We start from the raw sequence: 22,943 nt of genomic DNA, 5'->3' as shown, positions 1-22,943 counted from the left end.
TCTTGACATGATGTTTACATCATTCCAAAGAATATCCATTTTGATCAATGCAGGGTGGTTTGTGGTTTTGATGGTGTTTTGTGGCCTCCTTTTTTTTTTTTTTTAGTTTTATTTTATTTTTACATCCCTCACAACGTGAACCCCCCTCCCCCCATCCACCACCACCCCGACCTCACACCGAGCCATCACATTATACACATAAAATTATAGTTGGCATTCATTAATGTCCAGTCTCTGGTGTACAATGCCATGACCAAGCATCCACCGCATCCCTGAGGTGGTCTCCCAAACAGGACACATGTCCATCGGACACCCAACAAAATCCCCAAACACTATTGAGTAAGTTCCCCAAAGTAATTCTCAAAAGACCCTGAGGCCATCCTGTGGTCACCAACCGCCTCCCAATCCCTTCACCCTTCCCCCCATCTCCAACCCCCTCCCCCCCACCCATCTAACAACTGTGGCCTTCTTAATGCAGAGAAACATAGCACAGGCCTGTGCTAAATGGGGCTCCAACCTTGTGTTTTCATTTAGCTTCCCCTTAATAAATCATAGGAGAACAAAGCCAAGGATTTTCGGACAGCCCTTCGGCTAAATGGAGTCCAAGTCCTTCAAAGTGGTGAACCTGGAGGAAGGACTGGGTACAAAAAGAAAGTGAATGGCCAACCCTTCTGTAAATTCTTAAGCATGATGCACAATTAAAATGTTCTCAGTGGTTTCACCACAGAAATCAGAAGATGAAAGAGTGTAAAGGCAGAAGCAATGAGAGAGAATATGCTTGTGGACATTTTTCCTTTAATTATTTTTTGGTAGGAAAGAGGTGTTTAGTTTTCAGTATTTCCTCATAAATTGGAAAATTGTTTATGTTAAAGTCAATGCCCTCATTCCAAGGCCAACGTTGTTCCCTTGTGAGGCGTTGGGTTGCCCAATCATGCAAGGCTGAATAAGAGATGGAAAAGCCCTACTCTGTCAAGATCCAGAGATAAGTGTCCCAAATCACTAGGGAACACTGGAAAGACTTATGATGTAATTGTGATGATGTGAGGTTGGACACAAGTGCACTAGATGGTAAAGAGAAATCTGTTTTGTGTTTCCAATTTCGCTATACTTAACCCCCACCATGAATAATACCTGTGTTGGTTTATATTGTTCAGCCAAATTTGATTATGAGGAAAAGACAAGTCATTTTAAGGTAGAATTTCCTCAACTTGAGTTTGCTTTCTTTAACTCATGATTTTCTCCTTCAAGTTCCCTTTTCTGTGTTTAGAAATGTTTATGCTTTATAAATTGAGTGTGTTTGACTACTGTTAATAGGACTTGTGATATTAATCTGTCTTTATTTTTAATAATGACTTTAAAGATAATACTTGAGTTAGAAAGCTACTATTTTGTTTCTCATGCTTTAACATTATTGAGCTACATGACAAAGTTTTGCATATTCATTTTCTTTTGAGTTGTACTCAGAAATTGATGGAATTTTCCGGAATATGAGGTAGTAGCTGGCATAGCACGCTAGCCTCAATAGGGAGACTTATCCCATTCCTGGCCCGCAGCTCCTTGGTTTGGTGACCTCAGGTGACCTATATAATCTCTGTGAGTCTTGGTTGCCTCTTATGCAAAATTAGGGACTTTCACTAAATCAGTGACTTTCAGACCTGAAAAATATTCTTTTTATCAAAGAATAGTACCGTTCTTTGAGAAAATTTTTTTTGTTTAATGACTCTGTTTACCCAAAAATAAGACCTAGCCGGACAATCAGCTCTAATGTGTCTTTTGGAACAAAAATCAATGTAAGATCCGGTCACGTCACGTCACATCATATCATATATCATACGCGGTCTTATATCATAGTAAAATAAGACCGGGTCTTAATTAATTTTTGTTCCAAAATGCATTAGAGCTGATTGTCTAGCTAGGTCTTATTTTCGGGGAAACACGGTATATAAAAACAGAGACCAAGGGTGGCCACATGCCTCAGTTGGTTAGAGTGCAAGTTCTTAACAACAAGGTTGTGGGTTCGATTCCCACATGAGCCAGTGAACTGCGCCCTCCACCGCTAGATTGAAAACAATGGCTTGAACTTGGAGATGAACCATGGTGGGTAGCCGGTTGGCCCAGTGGTTGGAGCACTGTGCTCATAACACCAAGGTTGACAGTTCGATTCCCACATAGGCCCGTGAGAAGCAATGGGTTGAGCTTGGAATTGGGCTGCTGGTGGGGAGCCTGTTGGCTCAGTGGTTGGAGCGAGGTGCCCATAACACCAAGGTAACCGGTTCAAGTCCCACATTGGCCAGTGAGATGCACCATCCACAACTAGATTGAAAAAAAGAACAATTTGACATCCGGGAAAAGCAAACTGTTCCTCAGTAGTCCCCAATTAACACAAAACAAACCAAAGCAGAGACGTGTAGAGCTACCTAGCTAAAGGAGGGATGCAGACTCCTAAGCTGTGCTATCCCGTGGGTGTCCCCAGTGGAACCTGAGCTTTCTCCGAGACGTAGTCTAGTGAGAACTGCCAGTAATGAGAAAATCCTTCTAGTTGAAATCCTTTGAATTAAAGTTTGCTGATACATTTTTTTGTGTATAATTTTCTCACCTTTCTATATATTTGATAAATGGAAAAGTATAATAAGACTGCAGATATGTTGTCCTTATTAATGTTGGACTTCAAGCTACTTCCACCATCTGAACACACTCCTCACCTAGAAATAAACATACCGTGTTTCCCCGAAAATAAGACATAGCTGGACCATCATCTCTAATGTGTCTTTTGGAGCAAAAATTAGTATAAGACCTGGTCTGATATTATTTTATATTACATAAGACCCATTCTTATATTATGTTAAAATAAGACCGGGTCTTATATTAATTTTTGCTCCAAAAGTCGCATTAGAGCTGATGGTCCAGCTACATCTTATTTTCAGGGAAACACGACAGAAAGTGCTGAAGTAAATATTTAAGAAAAGAGCTGTTTTGGGGGAAAATAATAATAACGCTACATTGGTAGTTCCTTAATTCAAGTCGTGTAAAAATGTGATTTACATTTTATATTGTTGATTAACAATAACTTAAAACTGTTTCATGAAAGTCTTCTCCCTTCCTATGGTATTTAGTTATTGATTTTACACGGCCTGTCTGGTGATGTTGTTGTCACATTATTCACATTATAAGCCCTTTCTATCAAGCCATTCACAAAAAAAAGTGTTATGCAAATATTGGAAAACAAATTTGTCTTCCCCTGTCGGTGCCTGCCGATGAGAAGAACAGTCCCTGAAGTGGGGAGTGAGGATTGAGAAAAAATAGAAGAGAGACAAAGATGGGATCGGGAGGGCAGGCAATTCTAAGTAGACTGCCGCAGTTCTAAGTAGAATGCCTCAGATCTAAGTAGAATGCCTCAGCCCAAGTTTATTTTTGCAGCTTATATACTCTGGGCATCAAAAAGTAACAGAACTCTCTGCAATCTAGTAGTTACAATAAAGGTAATACACAAGGGCCTGTTTTTTGGCCAGCTCCACACTTCCTGACCTTGTCTAGTTCTGTGTTCTCAGAGTAGGAACTTCTGCCTTGCTGGGAGCACAGACCACTCAAGGAAGTCAAAGGTTCAACATTTCACAAAACAACACCTGCTAGCACTTTAGCACGGTTTCCCACATTCCCCCTAAATTTGTACAAGGATTGGCTGTCACATTGTTGTCACCATAGTGTCTATTAGTTTCTGGATATTATTTTAAGCACTACTTTGGACATTTTGTGAGAGGATAGCTTTCAGAAGAAAGGTTTCAGTAAGACCACTCTAGACTGGGACACTTGTAATATAGTTTGAAATACTCCCACACATTTCATAATTAAATAGACTATAACTACAGCTATTTTAGTGTTTCGAAAATTGGACCTGATTTCTAAGGAACAAAGTCACATTTAAAAATTATATATTATTTTTTGTTTCTAACTCTACAAAGTCATAAATGAGAAAGTAAATTTGAAAACTGGCTCTAGGTCATACTTTATTCAAGCAGCTTTTCGGAAATCTTTCTGTGCATACGAATACGGTAATGTTTCAGTCATAGACTGCAAAATCGTTTTGGTTATTGTTTCTGTCAGTAGAATTTTCACATGACGGCACAGTACCACTTTCATCATTTTATGTCTTTAAGGTTCTATGCTGAAAAATGAATAGCCTAGAATACACCTTGAGATTACTTTTCTAGAAGTGCAAGAATGGAAAGCTCATTTTAAGGAAAAGTCCATTAAAGTAAAAACAAAGAACAAGAAACATTTATAAAGGACAATTTTTCTAAAAATTGCAAAGTAATGCATTCAGTGTAAAATATGACTTGACTTGTTTAAACTTCATTGTACCAATCAAATCAAACGTCACTCTTTTGAAATTATGTATCTTAGGTAGACCAATATCAATTGCACTGTTGGTCAGATTAATCTAAATAGCATCTCATATAGATGGTCTCTATTATGTACAATCAAAATAAGCAGTAATTTATGTTATTCATTTTTAAACTTTTTTGTATTTATATAAATCATACGTTAAGTCTATTCTCTAAAGGCATTATTTAAAGAGCACATTTCATAAGATATATCATTTCTACAATAAAGTCTCTTGTTTACCTTAAATACTATAATAAGATTTGATTTATTTCAGTCGCTGCTGGAGTACCAGGAAAAAAAAACTAAAGAACTATACAAAGACGGTATGTTGCCAAAATGTATTAATTCAAGTTAGATATCATTGATTTCTGGAATAAAATGTAAATATTAAATGGCATCCCTTTCCATGTTCTGATAATAGATACTACATTAAATATTTTCTTGGCCTTAGCAAATAAAAAAGGTGAAAGCATAAACATTCATAGTGAAGACAAGGTCATATGAGTAATATCTCAAGAGTCTATGTATCTCTTTTTATTTATGGCCTGTCCCCTTCCTTTCTTCTGCCATCCCTATGGAACTTTCCACGTGCACGTTGAAAACGGGGCTTCATCAACTTTTATGTTTTTGCCAGTGATATGAGGCCCAATAACAAGACTTATCTAGTGATACTTAAGCAATTACTGTTCATATATGGTGTTTCCCCGAAAATAAGACCTAACCGGAAAATAATACCTAATGTGTCTTTGGGAGCAAAAATGAATATAAGTCCCGGTCTTATTTTTGGGGAAATACGGTACCTCCTAGAAGGGCCAAGCTACCATATTTCCCCGAAAATAAGACCAGGTCTTATATTAATTATAGCTCCAAAAGACGCATTAGGGCTTAATTTCTGGTTAGTCTTATTTTTGGAGGAAACACTGTAGCTGTCACCTGATGGGTGACATTTAAATCTCCAGTCATTTACTTTGTCATTAGTTTACCATGTACCCTCAGGAGAAACTCCACATTGCTTTGCATGGAATGAAAACACCCAAATCAATGTAGTTCTCACCAAACATCTCAGCCTATATCTTGCTACCAACCCTCGTTTGCCCCTTTGCTCTAGCATTTAGCTAAACCAGACTACTTCTCGTTCCGTAGTGTTCTCCCCAACACTAGTCTTCGCATCTGCGTCTTCCCTCTCTCTGGCATCCTCTGTCCTTGTCCTTCAGGCATCAACATCCATGTCACCTCCACCAGAGAGCAGACAATCAACACTGGGATGTCCCTTTTGTGGGTCCCACTCGCGTCCTGTTGTGCATTTGTATGGTATAGGGGCCTCTGAATGGAAATTGCCTGTTCATCTGTTCCTTCAGCTTATAGTAGATGATGGGTCAGGGCTGGACCGTGTCATCTTCGTCTTGTAACTTCAGTGCTTGTCGTACGACCTTGTTTATAAATGAATGAAGGATGAGACAACCAGAAGCTCTGATACTTGGCCACAATAGCAGTCAAGTCAGTGTGCAGCCGTGGGCAAACTGTATTGAATATGATCTCCTGTTGTGAGCTGTGGCCTCATCTAGAGGTTTTCTCATTCTTCTTAACACTTATACTTAGTTGTATTTTAAAGAACATAATTCTGTCTTTTTCTTTCCAGCTCCTGCTGAATATGAATCTAAATTCAATCGAAAAGTTCCTCTATCACCTATTGATAATCTACTTGAGAATATAAAACTAGAAATCGTCTACGATTTGAAAAAAAAGTATAAGCTCTAAAATATAAATAGTACAAGTGTATTTACTGGGCTGTTTAAACAACATGTTAATTGTATCCCAAAATATATGGCATGTGAAATCCTTATTACAGGAAAATATTTTTGTATCATATGTTGTGGGGACAGAGCCTGTGGGGACAAAACCCCAAAAAACAGTTTCCAGGCTCTCGGCCTCACATAGAAAGGTGCTGGCTCGGGTAGTAAATGGCCATAAACTGTGATCAGATGCCAGCAGCTGTGGCTAGTTGGCCGTCAGCTGTAACCCGTAAGCCATTGGCCACTAATATAACGGCTGTGGCTACGCTAGCAAAAAGGAATGAGGGCTAGCAAGAAGATGGTGGCTGGCAAGCGCGGACTGCTGTTAGGCAGATTATGTAGATCCTACTTCCTGTGTCTCCAGCCCAGCCGCCAGCGAGAATATATTGGTTTGACTCCCCTATCTATGGCTCCGTGGGTGTTCCTTTTTGGCCTTACCGTGTCCTGCGTTCTTGGGCGGGGAGCGGTAGCTGAGACCCTGCACGACAAATGGCGCAGTGAGCAGGGTCCCCTGCGTGACACATGGCGTAGTCGGCAGGATACGGTGCTGGCCAAAGCTCTCCGAAGGGCAGTGGAGCAGTTTGTGCGTATGAAAGCTCAGTCTGAGGAAGACCAGGAGGAGCAGCTGCCGGAGAGCTCGATTTCCGTGGAGCGGTGGGAAGATGTGGATGGTTCCCCAACCAGCAGAGGCCGGAGAAAGTGGAGAAAGCGAAGGTTGTTGTGGCCCTGTGGGCTGGGAACTGCTTGCTGACGCAGCCTGGATGCGGGACTTGTCCCAGGAGGAAACGCTTGCTGAGTCCTCATTGTGAGATGAGGGTGAAGTCAAGGTCATCCCTCACCCCCAGGACAGCCCTGGCGAATGACTATGGACTATGAGGAATTGCCTTCTATCCCTGATTTAATGGACGCTTGACTGTTTGGGAACATACCATCATGTAGTGGGACTGGCGGATGTTTGCTTTTGTGTCTTGACTGGCCACCATTGATAATATGTAAGCACCTTGATGTGAGCCACTGTTGTTCCAGCACAGTACCCCGAGAGGCCCAGAGAGAGAGTGGCAGTGCCCTGAGAGCCCTGGCTGTGTCCAGGAAGTCTGGCTGTGCCCAGAGAGAGTGGCGGTGCCCTGAGGCCCTGGCTGTGTCCAGGAAGTCTGGCTGTGTCCAGGAAGTCTGGCTGTGTCCAGAGAGAGTGGCAGTGCCCTGTGAGCCCTGGCTGTGTCCAGGAAGTCTGGCTGTGCCCAGAGAGAGTGGCAGTGCCCTGAGAAAAGCTGGCTGTGCCCGGGGAAACAGGTGGTACCCTAAGAAGCCCAGGATGTCTGGCTGTGCCCAGAAGTACTGGGGTGGTGCCCTGAGAAACCCTGGCTGTGCCCGGGGAGACTGGTGGTACCTTAAGAAGCCCAGGAAGTCTGGCTGTGCCCAGAAGTACTGGTGGTGCCCTGAGAAACCCTGGCTGTGCTCAGAGAGCCTGGCTGTGTCCAGGATATTGCATTCACCTCCAGGCTCCTCGCACAGGGACCCTCGCGGAAGACACTTGTCGTGTAGATTGTGAGGCGAGAACCTGTAGGGGTGGAGTGTGGGGACAAAACCCCAAAAAACAGTTTCCAGGCTCTCGGCCTCACATAGAAAGGTGCTGGCTCGGGTAGTAAATGGCCATAAACTGTGATCAGATGCCAGCAGCTGTGGCTAGTTGGCCGTCAGCTGTAACCTGTAAGCCATTGGCCACTAATATAACGGCTGTGGCTATGCTAGCAAAAAGGAATGGGGGCTAGCAAGAAGATGGTGGCTGGCAAGCGCGGACTGCTGTTAGGCAGATTATGTAGATCCTACTTCCTGTGTCTCCAGCCCAGCCGCCAGCGAGAATATATTGGTTTGACTCCCCTATCTATGGCTCCGTGGGTGTTCCTTTTTGGCCTTACCATGTCCTGCGTTCTTGGGCGGGGAGTGGGAGCTGAGACCCAGCACGACAAATGGCGCAGCGAGCAGGGTACCCCGCACGACAGAGCCCCAGAGAGCAGTTTCCAGGCTCTCGGCCTCACGTGGAGGGGTGCTGGCTCAGGTAGTAGATGGCCATCAACTGTGGTTGGATGGCTGTCAGCTGTGGCTAGTTGGCCGTCAGCTGTAACCAGTGAGCCACTGGCCACTAATATAACTGCTGTGGCTACACTAACTGTCGGTGCCTGCCGACGAGACGAACAGTCCCTGAAGTGGGGAGTGAGGATTGAGAAAAAAGAAGAGAGACAAAGATGGGATCAGGAGGGCAGGCAATTCTAAGTAGACTGCCGCAGTTCTAAGTAGAATGCCTCAGCCCAAGTTTATTTTTGCAGCTTATATACTCTGGGCATCAAAAAGTAACAGAACTGTCTGCAATCTAGTAGTTACAATAAAGGTAATACACAAGGGCCTGTTTTTTGGCCAGCTCCACACTTCCTGACCTAGTCTGGTTCTGTGTTCTCAGAGTAGCAAGTTTTGCCTTGCTGGGAGCACAAACCACTCAAGGAAGTCAAAGGTTCAACATTTCACAAAACAACACCTGCTAGCACTTCAGCATGGTTTCCCACAGGTCCCCCTTTTTTATATAAAATTAACACAAGGGTTGCGCCTGGCTTAGGTGGTTGGTACAGATATGTCCATTTACCCGTCATAGGAGACCATCCCTCTAGCGAACGTTTCCTGTCTTAGGTTATGTACATTCTTACCAAATCCTAACCCGTCTTTGGCTGCCGACCCATTGTAGGGGCTTTATACACGGGTGTCAGTGACACGGTGAACCTGGGCAGATAATCTCAACTCATGAACCTTTGTTTGGAGATCGATGAAGCCCTTGAGTATTACCCTTGTGAGCAACGGAGTAAACCACATGAATAGAGGAACACCAACAAAGATTATTACAAAAGGCAGTAGCAAATGGAACAGAGCTAGAAAGGAGGGGAATTCTCCTCTGAGGTCCGAGTACCAAGGACCTGAAATGTTAACAGGTACCATAATGAAAGAGGGTCGGTGGAGAACTACAGCTCTACTTTTGTCATTTGACCAATTGATGCTATTACTTAGGTTACACTGTATACAAGATACATTAAACTGGACCCTGTCAATATGGGTGATGTTAAAATTTCCAATCATAAGCACATATGGAGCCTTGACACAAGCAGTGGTATTGCCTTCTACCTTGCCTCGTCCCTCGTCCATACTCATAGTCACTGTATCCATTGCTCCCACTAGTTTCCAAATATGTCTTTGGGGCCGGGAGGTATACCATAATCCCACAACCACTCCAGTCTTAGTCCCGTGTTGGACATCAGCACCTGTGTCATGGCCTCTGGGCCATCTATAACAGCTTGATTAAACCCAGGGACACTATATTCCCCGGGTTCTTTATAACATTGTCTCCAAAGGATGGATCTGCTATTTTTTCTGTTCTCCTCACTGCAAGGATCATGGGCTTGTGGTGGAGGTGGGTTTTTATCCCTGATGTTTTTCCATCCTGCTGGCTGATGGAATGTGACACTCTGTCCTAGGTTGTCTCCGTGAATTGTCTGGCTGCCCACACGGAAACATCCAGTAACGTTGACATTATCGCGAAGCATATGAGGAGTCCTATGCCCAAGCCGCTATGATTGAATCCAACAGCTTGTAGGACGGCAGGAGCGAATGGATGTCCTAATATCCTAGTGTCATTTGTCCCACCAATGATTTCAGGCCTGTTCCACACAGTGGGGTGTAGCATGGGAGGGTCAGGAACATATGCCCAGTATGCTGAGGCATCTGCGCAACCAGCAGGATCTCGAAGACGCTCATCAGCAAGCCACACCAACCTCTCAGGCAGCCACCGCGCACCTCCATTGTCCTGTGAATAAACACAAACATGCCCTCGTCCCCAAATTAGGACTGGGTCTGGCCCATGCCACTGGTTAGTAACTGGATCCTGCCATCTCACTTGGGCATAATCTTGTTGAGTGTTAGGATGCCAGAAGCGATCTGTGGCAGATCTGCCACGCGCATCCAGGTTTAAAAAATTTAGAACAAAGAGTGTGATTAAGGATTGTATGTGGGGAGACGGGGTAGACTCTAACGCTGCTGGCACACATTCTTGACATAGAGTAGGGCTATTAGCCATACCTTGAGGCAGCACCAGCCATTGATATCTCTTCATAGGTTTTTGTAAGTTACTTAAAGCAAACCTTTTACAGTCCTTGGGGCACAATGGTATGGTATAAAAACAATCTTTTAAAGCCAGGATTCTCTTATATGTGTTTTGGGGTATAGCAGAAGGATTAGGCAATCCCGGTTGTAAAGCCCCCATGAGCTCCATAGTCTCATTTATTTTTCTCCAATCTTGTAACAACCTCCATTTACCTGATTTTTTCTTAATTACAAATATGGGAGAGTTCCATGGAGATTTAGAAAGTGCTGTATGTCCCTTATCGAGTTGCTCCTGTTCCAGCAACCTTGCAGCCTGTATCTTTTCTGATGACAGGGGCCACTGTTCTACCCAAACAGGTGTGTCGCTTTTCCAAGTGATAGCATCTGCATGGGGTACAGGAGGAGTAGTGACCCCCGTTAAAAATATCCCAAGCCAGCTCTTTGTGGTAAGGGCGAGGGAAAGATAGGCTCTTTTCTCCCTTGTCCAGAGGGACCTGAGCCATCTCTAGGCAGATGTCCCTGATCGAACATCATCATAGTGACCTGTTGATTAGGGCTGTACAGGTAAACTCCCATCTGACTCATGACATGTCTGCCCCATAGATTGACAGGCAATCCTGCCACTATGTATGGTTGAAAGGATCCTTCATGTCCCTCTTGATCTTTCCACAACAATATATCACTGCTCTGTTCTGGTGACTGAGATTGTCCTATGCCTTGTAACTGGGTTAGTGTTTGCTGCTTTGGCCAGTGGCTAGGCCACTGATCTGCAGTTAAAACAGAGACATCGGCCCCCGTGTCTAAAAGGCCCATGAAGGAACGGCCATTAATGGATAGTGGTAATTCCGGCCTGGTGGTGAATGGCCTGGGCCCAATAAGCATCTGATAAACCAAGGCCCGCGTCGCCGCTGGATTTATGGCCTGCTGTGTTACCCGCTTTGACACGTGTAATTAACAATGGCTGTGCTGTGCGTTGGCCCTTATCCATCACTGAAGTGCCTCCAGGCGAATGTGTCATAATCCTGATCTCTCCTGTATAATCCATATCCACACTCCCGGAGCAGCCAATAGCCCTGTCATGGTAATACTACTCCTTCCTAGGATTAGTCCCACAGTCTGTGGAGGCAGAGGCCCAAAGACCCCTGTAGGAATAGCTCGCATTCCCATCTCAGGTGTTAGTACTGTGTAGGCGGCGCTACTGAGGTCCAATCCTGCGCTGCCTGGGGTTGCTGGGAAGAGTTCCTGAATGGATTTCCCTGGTAGGGGGACCAACTGCGGCAGCGCCCCATAGCATTGTTGCGGGGCCACAGTAAGCTGGGAAGGCGGCCAGGCCGCTGTGCCAGGTGAGTGGCCGCAATAAGACTGCCACAACCACGCGTGCACCTGCCGGGAGTCCTCGCGGGCGCTCAGCTGCGCGGGTTTCTCCCGGGGCGCCACGGCCTCCGGCGACTTGCAGCCGACCGGCTCGGGCAGCCCTGCCCCGGAGCTGGATATCGCATCCCCGCGCTTCACAGGCTCGCACTGTGGCTCGCACTCCTGGGCGGTGGCCGTAGTGGAGGCGAGGCCCGCGGCTCGTCCCAGGGTTGCTGGGTGGCGGCAGGAGGGCCCGTCAGAGAAGTGACGGGCTCTTGGTCTCCTCCACCTTTGCCCCGCCCGGGACGGTGGCCTCGGGCCTCGTCCGGCCCCTCTGCCATCCTCTCAGCCCCACTCTGCTGTCTTGTCACTGCACCGTCTACCACCCTCACTGGCCCCTCCCCATCTAGGCCCTCCTCATCCTGGGGGTCCAGTCCGTTTAGCACACTTTTTAACATTTGAGTAAAAGACATTCTGCTGTTACCCTGTCCCATGATTTTTTACTCCTGACCGTGGTGTCTCACCGAACCCCTTACCTTATGCGACGCGTCTCAGCTCCGTGCGGTGTCCTTCACTTTATCCCCAGTATTCAGGTCCCTGTTCGAGCGCCACTTGTCGGTGCCTGCCCACGAGAGGAACAGTCCCTGAAGTGGGGAGTGAGGATTGAGAGAAAAGAAGAGAGACAAAGATGGGATCGGGAGGGCAGGCAATTCTAAGTAGACTGCCGCAGTTTTAAGTAGACTGCTGGAGTTCTAAGTAGAATGCCTCAGCCCAAATTTATTTTTGCAGCTTGTATCCTCTGGGCATCAAAAAGTAACAGAACTGTCTGCAATCTAGTAGTTACAATGTTTGGATACACAAGGGCCTGTTTTTTGGCCAGCTCCACACTTCCTGACCTTGTCTGGTTCTGTGTTCTCAGAGTAGCAAGTTTTGCCTTGCTGGGGGCACAAACCACTCAAGGAAGTCAAAGGTTCAACATTTCACAAAGCAACACCTGCTAGCAATTCAGCACGGTTTCCTACAGGTTCGGATTGTCCGCGTTTGAGTTTGAGTTCGGGTTGGAGTTCAGAGATCAAAAATTCACGACCAAAACCATTGTCATCCTATGGTGACTGTAGTTACATGCAAAGCTGCACCTCCTTGGGGAGTAACAATAGAGGCTTAACAGTGGGGGAGGAAAAATAGGCTTCAGGAAAGTAATGCAAACATGTACTGAACACACAAATAAGCCAATAACAATAACAATACATCAATAGCAGGTTAGACATTCATTTCAGGTACCCAAGGAACATTCTCTAGGATAGACATTGTGCTAGGCCATAAAAAAATTAAAATAAATTTAAAAGAAAAGAAATAACACAAATTATGTTTTCTGACAATATGGAATAAAAGCAGAACTAGCAGCAGAACAACACACTAATATATACTAATCGGTCAAAATATAAATCACAAAGGAAATCCTAAAAATAAAAAATATTTTGAAATGAATAAAAATAAAGACAAAATAAATAAAGTTTTCTGATGCATCTAAAACAGTACTTAGAGGAAAATATACAGCTATAAAATATGTATATTAAGAAAAAGAAATATCTCAAGTCAATAATCTAAACTTTCATCCTCAAATGCTGAAAAGAGAGGAACAAACTAAACCTAAAGAAATTGTGAAGGAAATAATATATATTAGGGCAGAAATTAGTGTAAGAGAGAAGAGAAAAATAATAGAGAAAAATCAATAAAAATGTCAGCAAAATTGATAAACATTTAGCTATATTGATCAAGAGAAAAAGAGAGAAGACTCAATTCTAGAATCATAATCAAAAAAGGGGGCATTACCTTACAGAAATAAAAAGATAATAAAGGAATACTATGAAAAACTGTACACCAACAAATAAGATAACTTGATGAAATAATAATTCCTAGACAGACACAAACTAACAAAGTTGACTCAAGAAGAAATAAACCGATTAAGTAAAGATATGAATAGGTAACGAAAAATGAGTCATAAAGAAATGCCCAGAAGTTCTCACTACTGAATTCTACCAAAGGTTAAAGAATTAATGCCAATTCTTCACAAACTATTCCAAAAGGTAGACGAGGGAACATATCTCAACTCATTTTATGAGACCAGTGTTACACTGATTCCAAACCAAACACATCAAAAGAAAATATACCTAAAGGCTAATATTTCTTATGAAAGTGGATGTAAAAATCCTCAGCAAAATACTAGCGAATCATATTCAGCAAAATACAGAAAAAAAGCACATTCCATGACCATGTGAGATATCCCTGAAATACAAAGTTGATTTAAAACTCAAACATCACTTAATGTAACACATCATATTAATTAAACAAAAAACACTATCATGATCATTGCTACAACTTCAGTAAAAGCATTTAACAAAATTCAATGCCTTTTCATGAAAAACAAAACAAACAAAAAACAAAAACAATCAACAACAACAACAAAAAAATACCTCAACCAACTAAGCATGTGAGATAATTCTCTAAACCTGAAAAGAGCATCTATAGAACAGCTATAACTTGCATAATATTTAAGAGTGAAAGCCTGGATGCTTTCTTCCTAAGACAGTGAACTCGAAAGGATGACAACTGTGGCCAGTTCTATTCAATATTGTACTGAATATTTTATCCAGAGCAATTAGGTAAGACATGGAAATAAAAGCCATTCATATTGGAAAGACAGAAGCAAAATGCTCTCTATTCACAGATTACATAACCTTGCAGTATACGACATTATAAGAATTCCGCTTAAGAACTACAGTAAGTCCTCACTTAACATCATGGGTAGGTTTTACGACTTTAAGTGAAACCACATGTAAGGAAACCAATTCTACCACAGGCTGACTGCTATAAACAAGAGGTGCCTTCCTACCACAAGTCACCCAAGTTATAAGGAAACAACTCTGACCAAGGCCCAGCTGTATTTGCATGTATAAGTCAGCAGATTTGCAGGATTCAAGATCAATATATAAAAATCAATTGCATTTCTGCATACTTCAACTCAATTTGCAACAGCATCAAAAATAATAGAATACTTAGGAATATATTTAACAAAATAAGAGCCAAACTTATTCTCTAAAAACTGCAAAACTGATGGAAATAAATTAAAGACAACCTAATTGCGAAAATATTCCACGATTTTGGTCTGAACACTGTTAACATGGCCATATTCCTCAACCTATTAGGTCAGATACGGGCATGGTCAAAGAGGCCGGGAGCAAAGTCATACCCCTCTGCCAAGTCAGACCCCTCCTCGCATGATGGAAACTGGGGCCCCTGGCATTTCCCAGAAGAGGCAGCAGACCTTGGTGCAATAAACAACTCCAGACACAGCCACTGGGGCCCTATCTGCACTGGGGGTGGGGGCCTGCTCATCTCCCACCTCACTCAGCCAACCCCCTCCCCCAAATCGCATATCTGCCTCCCTCCTCTGCCCTGGGAGCGACTTCACCAGCCCCGTCTGCGGACCGCAGAACCTTGCCTGGGAGCGCAGAATAAAGCCCTCACTTTTCTCAACCTGCCTGACTCTCTTAGCTTCACTATCTCGCCTCAAGCCTTACACAACCTAATCAACAAATTCAACAGGAATCTTTCTAAGAATCCCAGCTAATTCTTTGTGCAGCAATTGACAAGCTGGGTGGGGCCGGGGCAGCGAGATTGTAGTGCCGTGTGGCACCACCCATTCCTCTCCCCCTGCCCTCCAGCCCCCCCAGCGCCACCCCTGGCGTGGGTTTATTAGGCGGACTGGGCCACTCCCGAAGGACTAGGGCCGTGGCGGCCGCAAAGGGAGTGGCGGGCCGAAACCGAGGGCACCTGGTATTCCGGGTCGGTCCCCCAATCAAGTACTGACCAGGCCCGACCCTGCTTAGCTTCCCAGATCAGATGACATCCGGCGCGTTGAAGCTGATGTGGCCATAGAGGCTGGGAGCTGGCTCCAGGCGCCACAAGAGCAGCGGACCGCCCTGCATGGTGAGCGCGAACCAGGCTGCCGGGCTGCTCCAGTCCAAAGCATCTCCCCGCAGGCCGGCTCCGCCAGGGCCCCGCCTTCCGCCTGCTCCCAACCTCCACAAAACGCCGCCTGCTGGACTGCCTTTTACTCCTTACCCGCAGCGAGGCCCCTTGGCGCCATCTGAGGCTCCACGGGCCCTCTACCACTTCCCTGGATGTGGCAGAAGACAGACAGACAGGGTTTGGGATTTGGGGAGGAGAGGGGACGGACGCACAGGATGGGACACTGACTGGGACAGAGGCACTGAGGCTGAGATGAAGTGGCAGCTTCCCCACCGGAGCTCGGTGGTGCCCGGGGATCGGCTCCGTTACGGAGGCAGTGCCGGGGCGCTGGCAGTCACCGTGGGACCCCGGGGCAGGCCTCCAGGGTCCGCGGATTGCCGCCGGGCTCCGAGACCCACCCGGGTTCCCGCATGCGGGAGGAGAGGAGCAGCCCCAAGCACCCTTCTTGTGTCGTTTGTGTGCATGCCCGCCTGCCTGCTTTTCCCCTGTGCTGGTCTCTCCTGGAGCCGGAGGGCACGTGCGCTCCCAACTCCTGCCGTTTTGTCCCTGCTCTTTTGGTGCTGTGGGCGGGGCCACCGAGGAGGGCGGGAACGGAGGGCGCCCGGCGCTCCTGGGAGATGAAAGGGGGGCGGGGAGGGGTCACGGTGCTGGCCATCAGAGACGGAGCTATCCGGTGGGGTGGGGCTGGTGGCGTTCCCCTTTGTCCGGTGTCGGGCAACACCCGGAGTCTCTGTCTGGTTGCCCAGGTGCAGGCAGAGCGATGGTCGTCCCCTGGGCTCGGTCCCTAGGTGCCAAGCACCAGCACGTCCTTGGCTGGAGACAGCCGCCCAAGGCCAAGGCAGGCCTGCGCCTGCAGGCAGATCGGGGCTTGGGTCTTGGGGTCGGGGCTAAGGGCTGCTGGCAGAAGGCTTGCGGGAGGGAAGGGTTCTAAGAAGGGGGTGCTAGGGCGGGGGGGGGGAGCCCGGGCCGAAGGGCCTGGCGTGGGGCCGGGGCAGCGAGATTGTAGTGCCGGGTGGCGCCACCCATTCCTCTCCCCCTGCCCTCCAGCGCCCCCAGCGCCACCCCTGGCGTGGGTTTATTAGGCGGGCTGGGCCACTCCCGAAGGACGAGGGCCGTGGGCGGCCGCAAAAGGAGTGGCGGGCGGAAGCAGAGGGCACCCGGTATTCCCGGGCGGTCCCCCATCCAAGTACTAACCAGGCCCGACCCTGCTTAGCTTCCCAGATCAGAGGACATCGGGCGCGTTCAAGGTGCTGTGGCCACAGACGCTGGGAGCAGGCCCCCGCGCCACAACCGTAAAATATATAGAAGAAAATATAGGAAGAAACTTCATGGACATTACCCGGAGTAAGATTTTTACTGATATATCCCCTCGTGCGAGCGAAGTAAGAGAAAAAATAAACATGTGTGATGACATCAAACTAAAAAGTTTTCTCACAGCAAAGGAAACCATCAATAAAACAAAAAGGGATCCTACTGTATGGGAAAAGATATTTGCCAATGATATATCTGATAAGGGATTAATATCACAAATCTATAAAAAACTTACTCAACTCAACTCCAAAAAAACAAACAACCCAATTAAAAACTGGGCAGAGGACTTGGGGAGACATTTCTCTAAAAAGGACATACAGAAGGCAAGAAGACATATGAAGAAATGTTCAACCTCACTAACCATCAGAGAAATGCAAATAAAAACCACAATGAGATACCACCTCACTCCAGTCAAAATGGCTATTATCAATAAATCAACAAACAACAAATGCTGGCGCGGATGTGGAGAAAAGGGAACGCTGGTGCACTGTTGGTGGGACTGCAGATTAGTGCAGCCACTATGGAAAACAGTATGGAGGTATCTCAGGAATCTGAAAATGGAACTACCCTATGATCCAGTAATTCCACTCCTAGGCATCTACCCGGAGAAATCCAAAACTCCAATTCAAAAATCTGTATGCACTCCTATGTTTATTGCAGCACTTTACACAATAGCCAAGATATGGAAACAACCAAAATGCTCATCGGTAGATGACTGCATTAAGAAGCTGTGGTACATTTATACAATGGAGTATTACGCAACCATGAAGAAGAAAGAAATCTTATCATTTGCAGCAACATGGATGGATCTAGAGAGCATTATGTTAAGTGAAATAAGTCAGAAAGAGAAAGACAAGTACCATATGATCTCACTTATATATGGAATCTAAAGAAAAGACTATGTGAATGAACTAATCAGAGTCAGTTTTGGGGACGCAGAGAAAAAACCGAGAGTGGTTAGATGGGTGTGTGGGAGCGGGTTGGGGATAAGGGGAAAGGTGAAGGGATTTGAAAGCAGCTGGTAACCACAAGATGGCTTCAGGGTTTTTCTTTTGAAAATTAATTTGGGGAAGGTATTCTATAATGTTGTAAAGACTTTGTTGGGTATCCGATGGACATGCGTCCTATTTGGGAGACCACCTCAGGGATACTGTGGATACCTGATCATGGCATTGTACATCAGAAGCTAAACATTAATGAATGCCAACTATAATTTTATATATATAATGTGATGGTTCAGTGTGAGGTCGGAGGGATAGTGGATGGGGGGAGGGGGGTTCACAGTATGAGGGATATAAATGATGAACGTCTAAGTATTACCTTGTTTTGTACACCTGAAACTAATAAATAAATTAATTAATAAAAAAAAAAAAACACTATACGTCAAGATAGCGAGGCCATAGAAGAAAGACAAAGATTCATGCATACTTTTAATGACACTATTTTTTATGGGTTTTAGAGAAGTAACTCCACAATTTATATTTGTTCTCGACCCTGTAAATTACATAGTTGGTCCTTATGGTGTTCAATCCTGAAGTTACATTTTTAATGTTATGTGCTGCTTTGATATCTAGTAAAACTGGGAGGGACTCAATTGTTTTAACTTAAACGAGTTCTCTTCCCTATTCTGCTCCAATGGATAGGGTCCCAAACAACCCCGTCAATGCACTGGGCCGGACACCGTTCCTGCTTATCCCTGAGTAGATTTCCCTGCCAGTCTGTGGACTTATTCACACAAGCCAATCACATCTTCCTGCAGGAACCAGGGAGCGTTCTTCCTCTAGTACTGCAAAGCCTGCCCTCCACAGCCCCTGTTCACTCCATTCCCAAGTACAATTCCTGTGGGACCTGCATGGCACGCAATATCTTCTACCCAGCTGTGCATGCGACTCTTAAACTGTTGTTATCTCATGTTTCTAGTGTCCACTGTCATGCGCTCATTCATGCTTATAACGTTAGTCTAGAAATCTCTCCCTCACGAATGGAGCGAAGAAGTGCCAAGCACAACTGCCTGCTTTTGGTGTACAACAGAAATCATCTTTCAGCTTAGCTTCTAGTCACTGACCGTGTTAGTTTTCTATTGCAGTCTAACAAATTAGCTCCAAATCTAGTGGTTTGAAACAACAAAAGTTTTTTTAACTCCCAGGGTCTGTGCTCAAGAACCTGGGTGTGGATTAGTTGTGTAACTCTGGTTGAAGATTTTTCAAAAGTTTGTAGTCAAACTACTGTCCAGTACTGAGGATTCATCTGGGGTTCCGCATGGGTGGATCCACTTCCAAATCCTCTCACAAGGCTAGGGACTGGCTTTATCCCCCGCAGCACGTCTCTCAGTGCCTCTCCCTCCCCAGGGCTGCCTCAGGTAAGGGCAGCCTGATTCTCCTAGGGCAAGAAATCTGAGAGAACAAGAGAGAGGGGGAAAAATCCGAGATTGAAGGTGAAGTCCTTTCAAATCGAACCTCAGAAGTGACATCCTATCATCTGTTCAGTATTTTTGTTAGAAGCAAGTTGCTAAATCCAGCTCACACTCACATGGTGGGAACTGTGTATATTAGGAGGTTAGGATCACTGGGGGCCATGTTAGTGGCTACTTACCACAGTCACCTCCCCGGTTCCCAATGATTCACGTCTCTCCTACAGGCAAAATATACTCTCTCCCTTCTAAGGTTTCTGGGCTAGTTTCCTACGGCTGCTGTAACAAAATGCTACAAAATGGATGCCTTAAAACAACAGAAATGCATTATTTTGTAGTTAGGGAGGCTAGAAGTCTGAATCAATGTGTTGGCAGGACCATGTTCCCTCTAATGCTTCTAGAGGAATATCCCTCCTTTCCTCTCCTACTTTCCGGTAGCCTGAGATGTTCCTTGGTTATGACAGCATAACTCTTACTGCCCCCATGGCTGTCTTCTCTTTGTGTGTCTCCTTGTTTTCACATGCATTTTCCTCTCAGTGTTTCTTTTCTTCTTATAAAGACGCCACTCAGACCGGATCAAGGGCCCACCCTGTCCCAGCCTAACCTCATCTTAACTAATTACGTTTATAATAAGATCACATTCTGAGGTACTAGGGGTACAACATACCTCTAGGAAATACATTCAACCAATAAGATATCCAAATATACTTTAATATTATGAAAAAAGTTTTCTTATTTTAAAAGCTTTTTTTAATTTGTCTTATATAAATTAACACATTTTACTAAATCCAACAGATAAAAATAAGGAAATATATAATAAATGTATAACTTACGAACAAACTAATAATGTAACGCCAATCAATGACAAATACATTCCAGAAGAGTTCTTGAAACTTACATGTAGATGTATCCTATATCAATATCTGGCAATCCATAATAGAAGGGAGGAATACTAACATAAACATATTCATAGTTGATTGAGAGAGAGTGGATGTTAATTCTAAACACAAATTCACACTTGACTTTTATTGAGAAGCTTTTAAAAGATAGAAATAAACATTTACATATGCAGATCTAATAAGCGAATTTATTTAGGCTTTGGTTCAGCTAACAATGTGTTCCGATTTAAGTAACAGAAAATCTAACTTGCAATAGCTTAAAAAAACAAGTATTCTTTTTCCTCACATAACACAAAATCTAGGAGTTAACATAATTTGCATAAATTCAGCCTATCAAAGATGCCAGACTGGGTCTCGCAGGGCATTGTCCCATACAAAGCTTTTAGGAATAAACGGCTTTATTCTGCACGCTTGTTACTTTTGTTCACAAGACAACTTTTCTGCTGCAAAATATACATTCATTTTCAAGACAGAATGACAGAGAAAAGAGGGCAGTGCCATCTATGTCTGCCTTGTTTTTGGAGGACAAGCAAAAGAAAGACACACTTTCTAAAAAGCTCTCACTGAAAAATAGGTATGTCTCAGGGGCCAGAGTGAGTGACATGGTCACTAGACTCACGGAACTGAAGTGGCAAATGGCCACCGTCTTCACGGTAGAGATCAGTATTCAGTGAAAGTGTTGATTTCACTAACTCTATTCTCCAATATTTAAAACAAATTTATTTCAGTACAAATGAAATGAAGAATAAAAAAACAAACCAAAAAATCTCTAATTCAAAAAAGTGACTTTTTGACATATTAAGCAATTCGTACTAATGCAAATGTCATCAGTGGTTAACCTTGCATGATAGAAAGAAGTCACTGTTTCCTGCCTCAATGTCTTGTACAACACTTTCCTGTAAGGAATATCTAGGTACTATTACATTCCTAGAAAAATCTCAGACATTAGCTCTGAGGAGAACCTCAATGAGAAACAAAAGATGTTCAAATAAAGCTCCGACCTCTTTGGCAAAGGAGAAAAGTTGAGAATCTATTTTTGGCATATCATTGGGTCCAGGAAGAAAGTGGTGTCATGGGACACTAAGTCCCCATGAGGCCGAGAACCCATCAATATTTCAAGTTTAGAATGTGACTGAAGTTCAACAAGACAGAGTGACTGAGGATGATTTAGTCTCTCTCTCTCTTTTTTTTTTTTTTTTTGAGAGAGAGATTAAGCATGTTTTCTTTTGGAATAGCAAGGTTTAAATTATATTACGCAGGATGATGTTATTGCTGTATTTTTTTTTAAGATTTGAGTTCCTGAATAGTTTAATTGGTTAGAGTGGCTACGATTGATTGGTACTCTGTCCCCTGTCCATCTTGCATCTAGTGAACTCCCCGTCACATACAGGATGGAAATCTGAAAACTTCCTATCTTGGGTTCTTTGCAATTGGCATCCTTGATACTAAATTGTGTTTTATCTCTAAGAAGCAGCGACTAAAGTTTGAGATGACAGAACTCTCAATTTTCTGTTGCTTTTTTCTATGTCTGCAGGCCATTGGATGGATTCACTTATTCCATATTCATACATGTCCAGGGGTAATTGCAGTCGTGGTGGTGGTGACATGTTATACAATGACATTCTCATTGTTGGAGAGCAACTACACAATGGTATGAATTATTTTCACAAGATTTCTGGTGACAGCCTCTGGAGAATATTCCTCCAATGCTTTCAATAATTTTATAACCACTGAGTTCTTACATTAGATGTCTTTTGCTCCTTAATATTCTTTGGATGGTTTAGGTTTCAGTCACTGAATCCTGACGGATCCAGTTTAAGTATGCGTGTTGACATCATGGTCATAACAACTGCAGAATATAAACAGAATGTATATGATTCGAGGCAATGAATGTGAGAAAACAAAATGAGAAAAACCGCTCATATAAATCAAAAGTTGATAGAAATACATGAATAAATTAAGAAATACATAAATATATCGAGTGATTTGAAGATAACTTTCATACCTAATTAACTCCTTGGACATACATATTAGCATATGCACAAAAACATCCACAAGTGGCATTTACAATCAAAGAACATAATTGACACAATAAATTTAATGGACTCCTAAAAATACATTTTAATACACATTTGATAAAGTTAAAAAATGAATGAATCGTTCATAAAAGTAGTCAAAAAGCTCCCTGCCTCCCCACAAACAGACAACAAAACTCCAAACCCATCAGTATCAGGGAGAAAGCAGTTTGATTAAGTTAGAGGTAAGAGCTGTCTTCATTCTGTTAACATAGTATCCCCTATGGAGGCCTAGCACCATTTGTTGAAGACACTATTCTTTTTCCATCGCATGATCTCACCACTCTTACCATATTATAGTTGACATAGATGTTTAGGTTTATTTCTGTACTGTCAATTATATTCCATTAATCTATATTTATATCCTTGTGCCAGTATCAAACTGTCAGTCCAAGTTGATGCCTGAAACTTCGGATAATGCCAAACCCTAAATGTACAATGTTTTTTCTTACACATATTATATATACCTATGATAAAATTTAATTTAGAAAGTAGGCACAGTAAGGGATGAACAACAACTGATAATAAATTACAATTATAACAATAT

The 22,943-nt window shown here is 43.9% G+C and overlaps 1 protein-coding gene and 1 long non-coding RNA gene across 3 annotated transcripts in view; one reads left to right on the top strand and one right to left on the bottom strand.

The window, feature by feature from the left end:
• Window positions 1–8,056, top strand: part of LOC308507598 (ankyrin repeat domain-containing protein 26-like) — a 92,009-nt gene extending 83,953 nt beyond the window's left edge. For both annotated transcript variants that reach the window (XM_081072799.1, XM_081072800.1), the window contains 2 exons: window positions 4,658–4,706; window positions 6,023–8,056. In XM_081072799.1, the coding sequence (XP_080928925.1) occupies window positions 4,658–4,706; window positions 6,023–6,141 (168 nt within the window). In that variant the 3' untranslated portion in view covers window positions 6,142–8,056. The remainder of the gene's footprint in view (window positions 1–4,657; window positions 4,707–6,022) is intronic.
• Window positions 8,057–8,421: 365 nt separating this feature from the next.
• Window positions 8,422–15,758, bottom strand: LOC308507600. The gene is made up of 3 exons (XR_013994900.1): window positions 15,541–15,758; window positions 12,206–12,313; window positions 8,422–10,020 (listed from the first exon to the last, which is right to left on the bottom strand). It is a non-coding gene; the product is annotated as an uncharacterized lncRNA (long non-coding RNA).
• Window positions 15,759–22,943: the final 7,185 nt, after the last annotated feature.

Source organism: Rhinolophus hipposideros (genome assembly GCF_964194185.1).
Source record: "Rhinolophus hipposideros genome assembly, chromosome: 14".
Taxonomy (NCBI): Eukaryota; Metazoa; Chordata; class Mammalia; order Chiroptera; family Rhinolophidae; genus Rhinolophus; species Rhinolophus hipposideros.
Note: the sequence above shows the minus strand (reverse complement) of the source record. Positions and strands in the feature narration are given on the sequence as shown.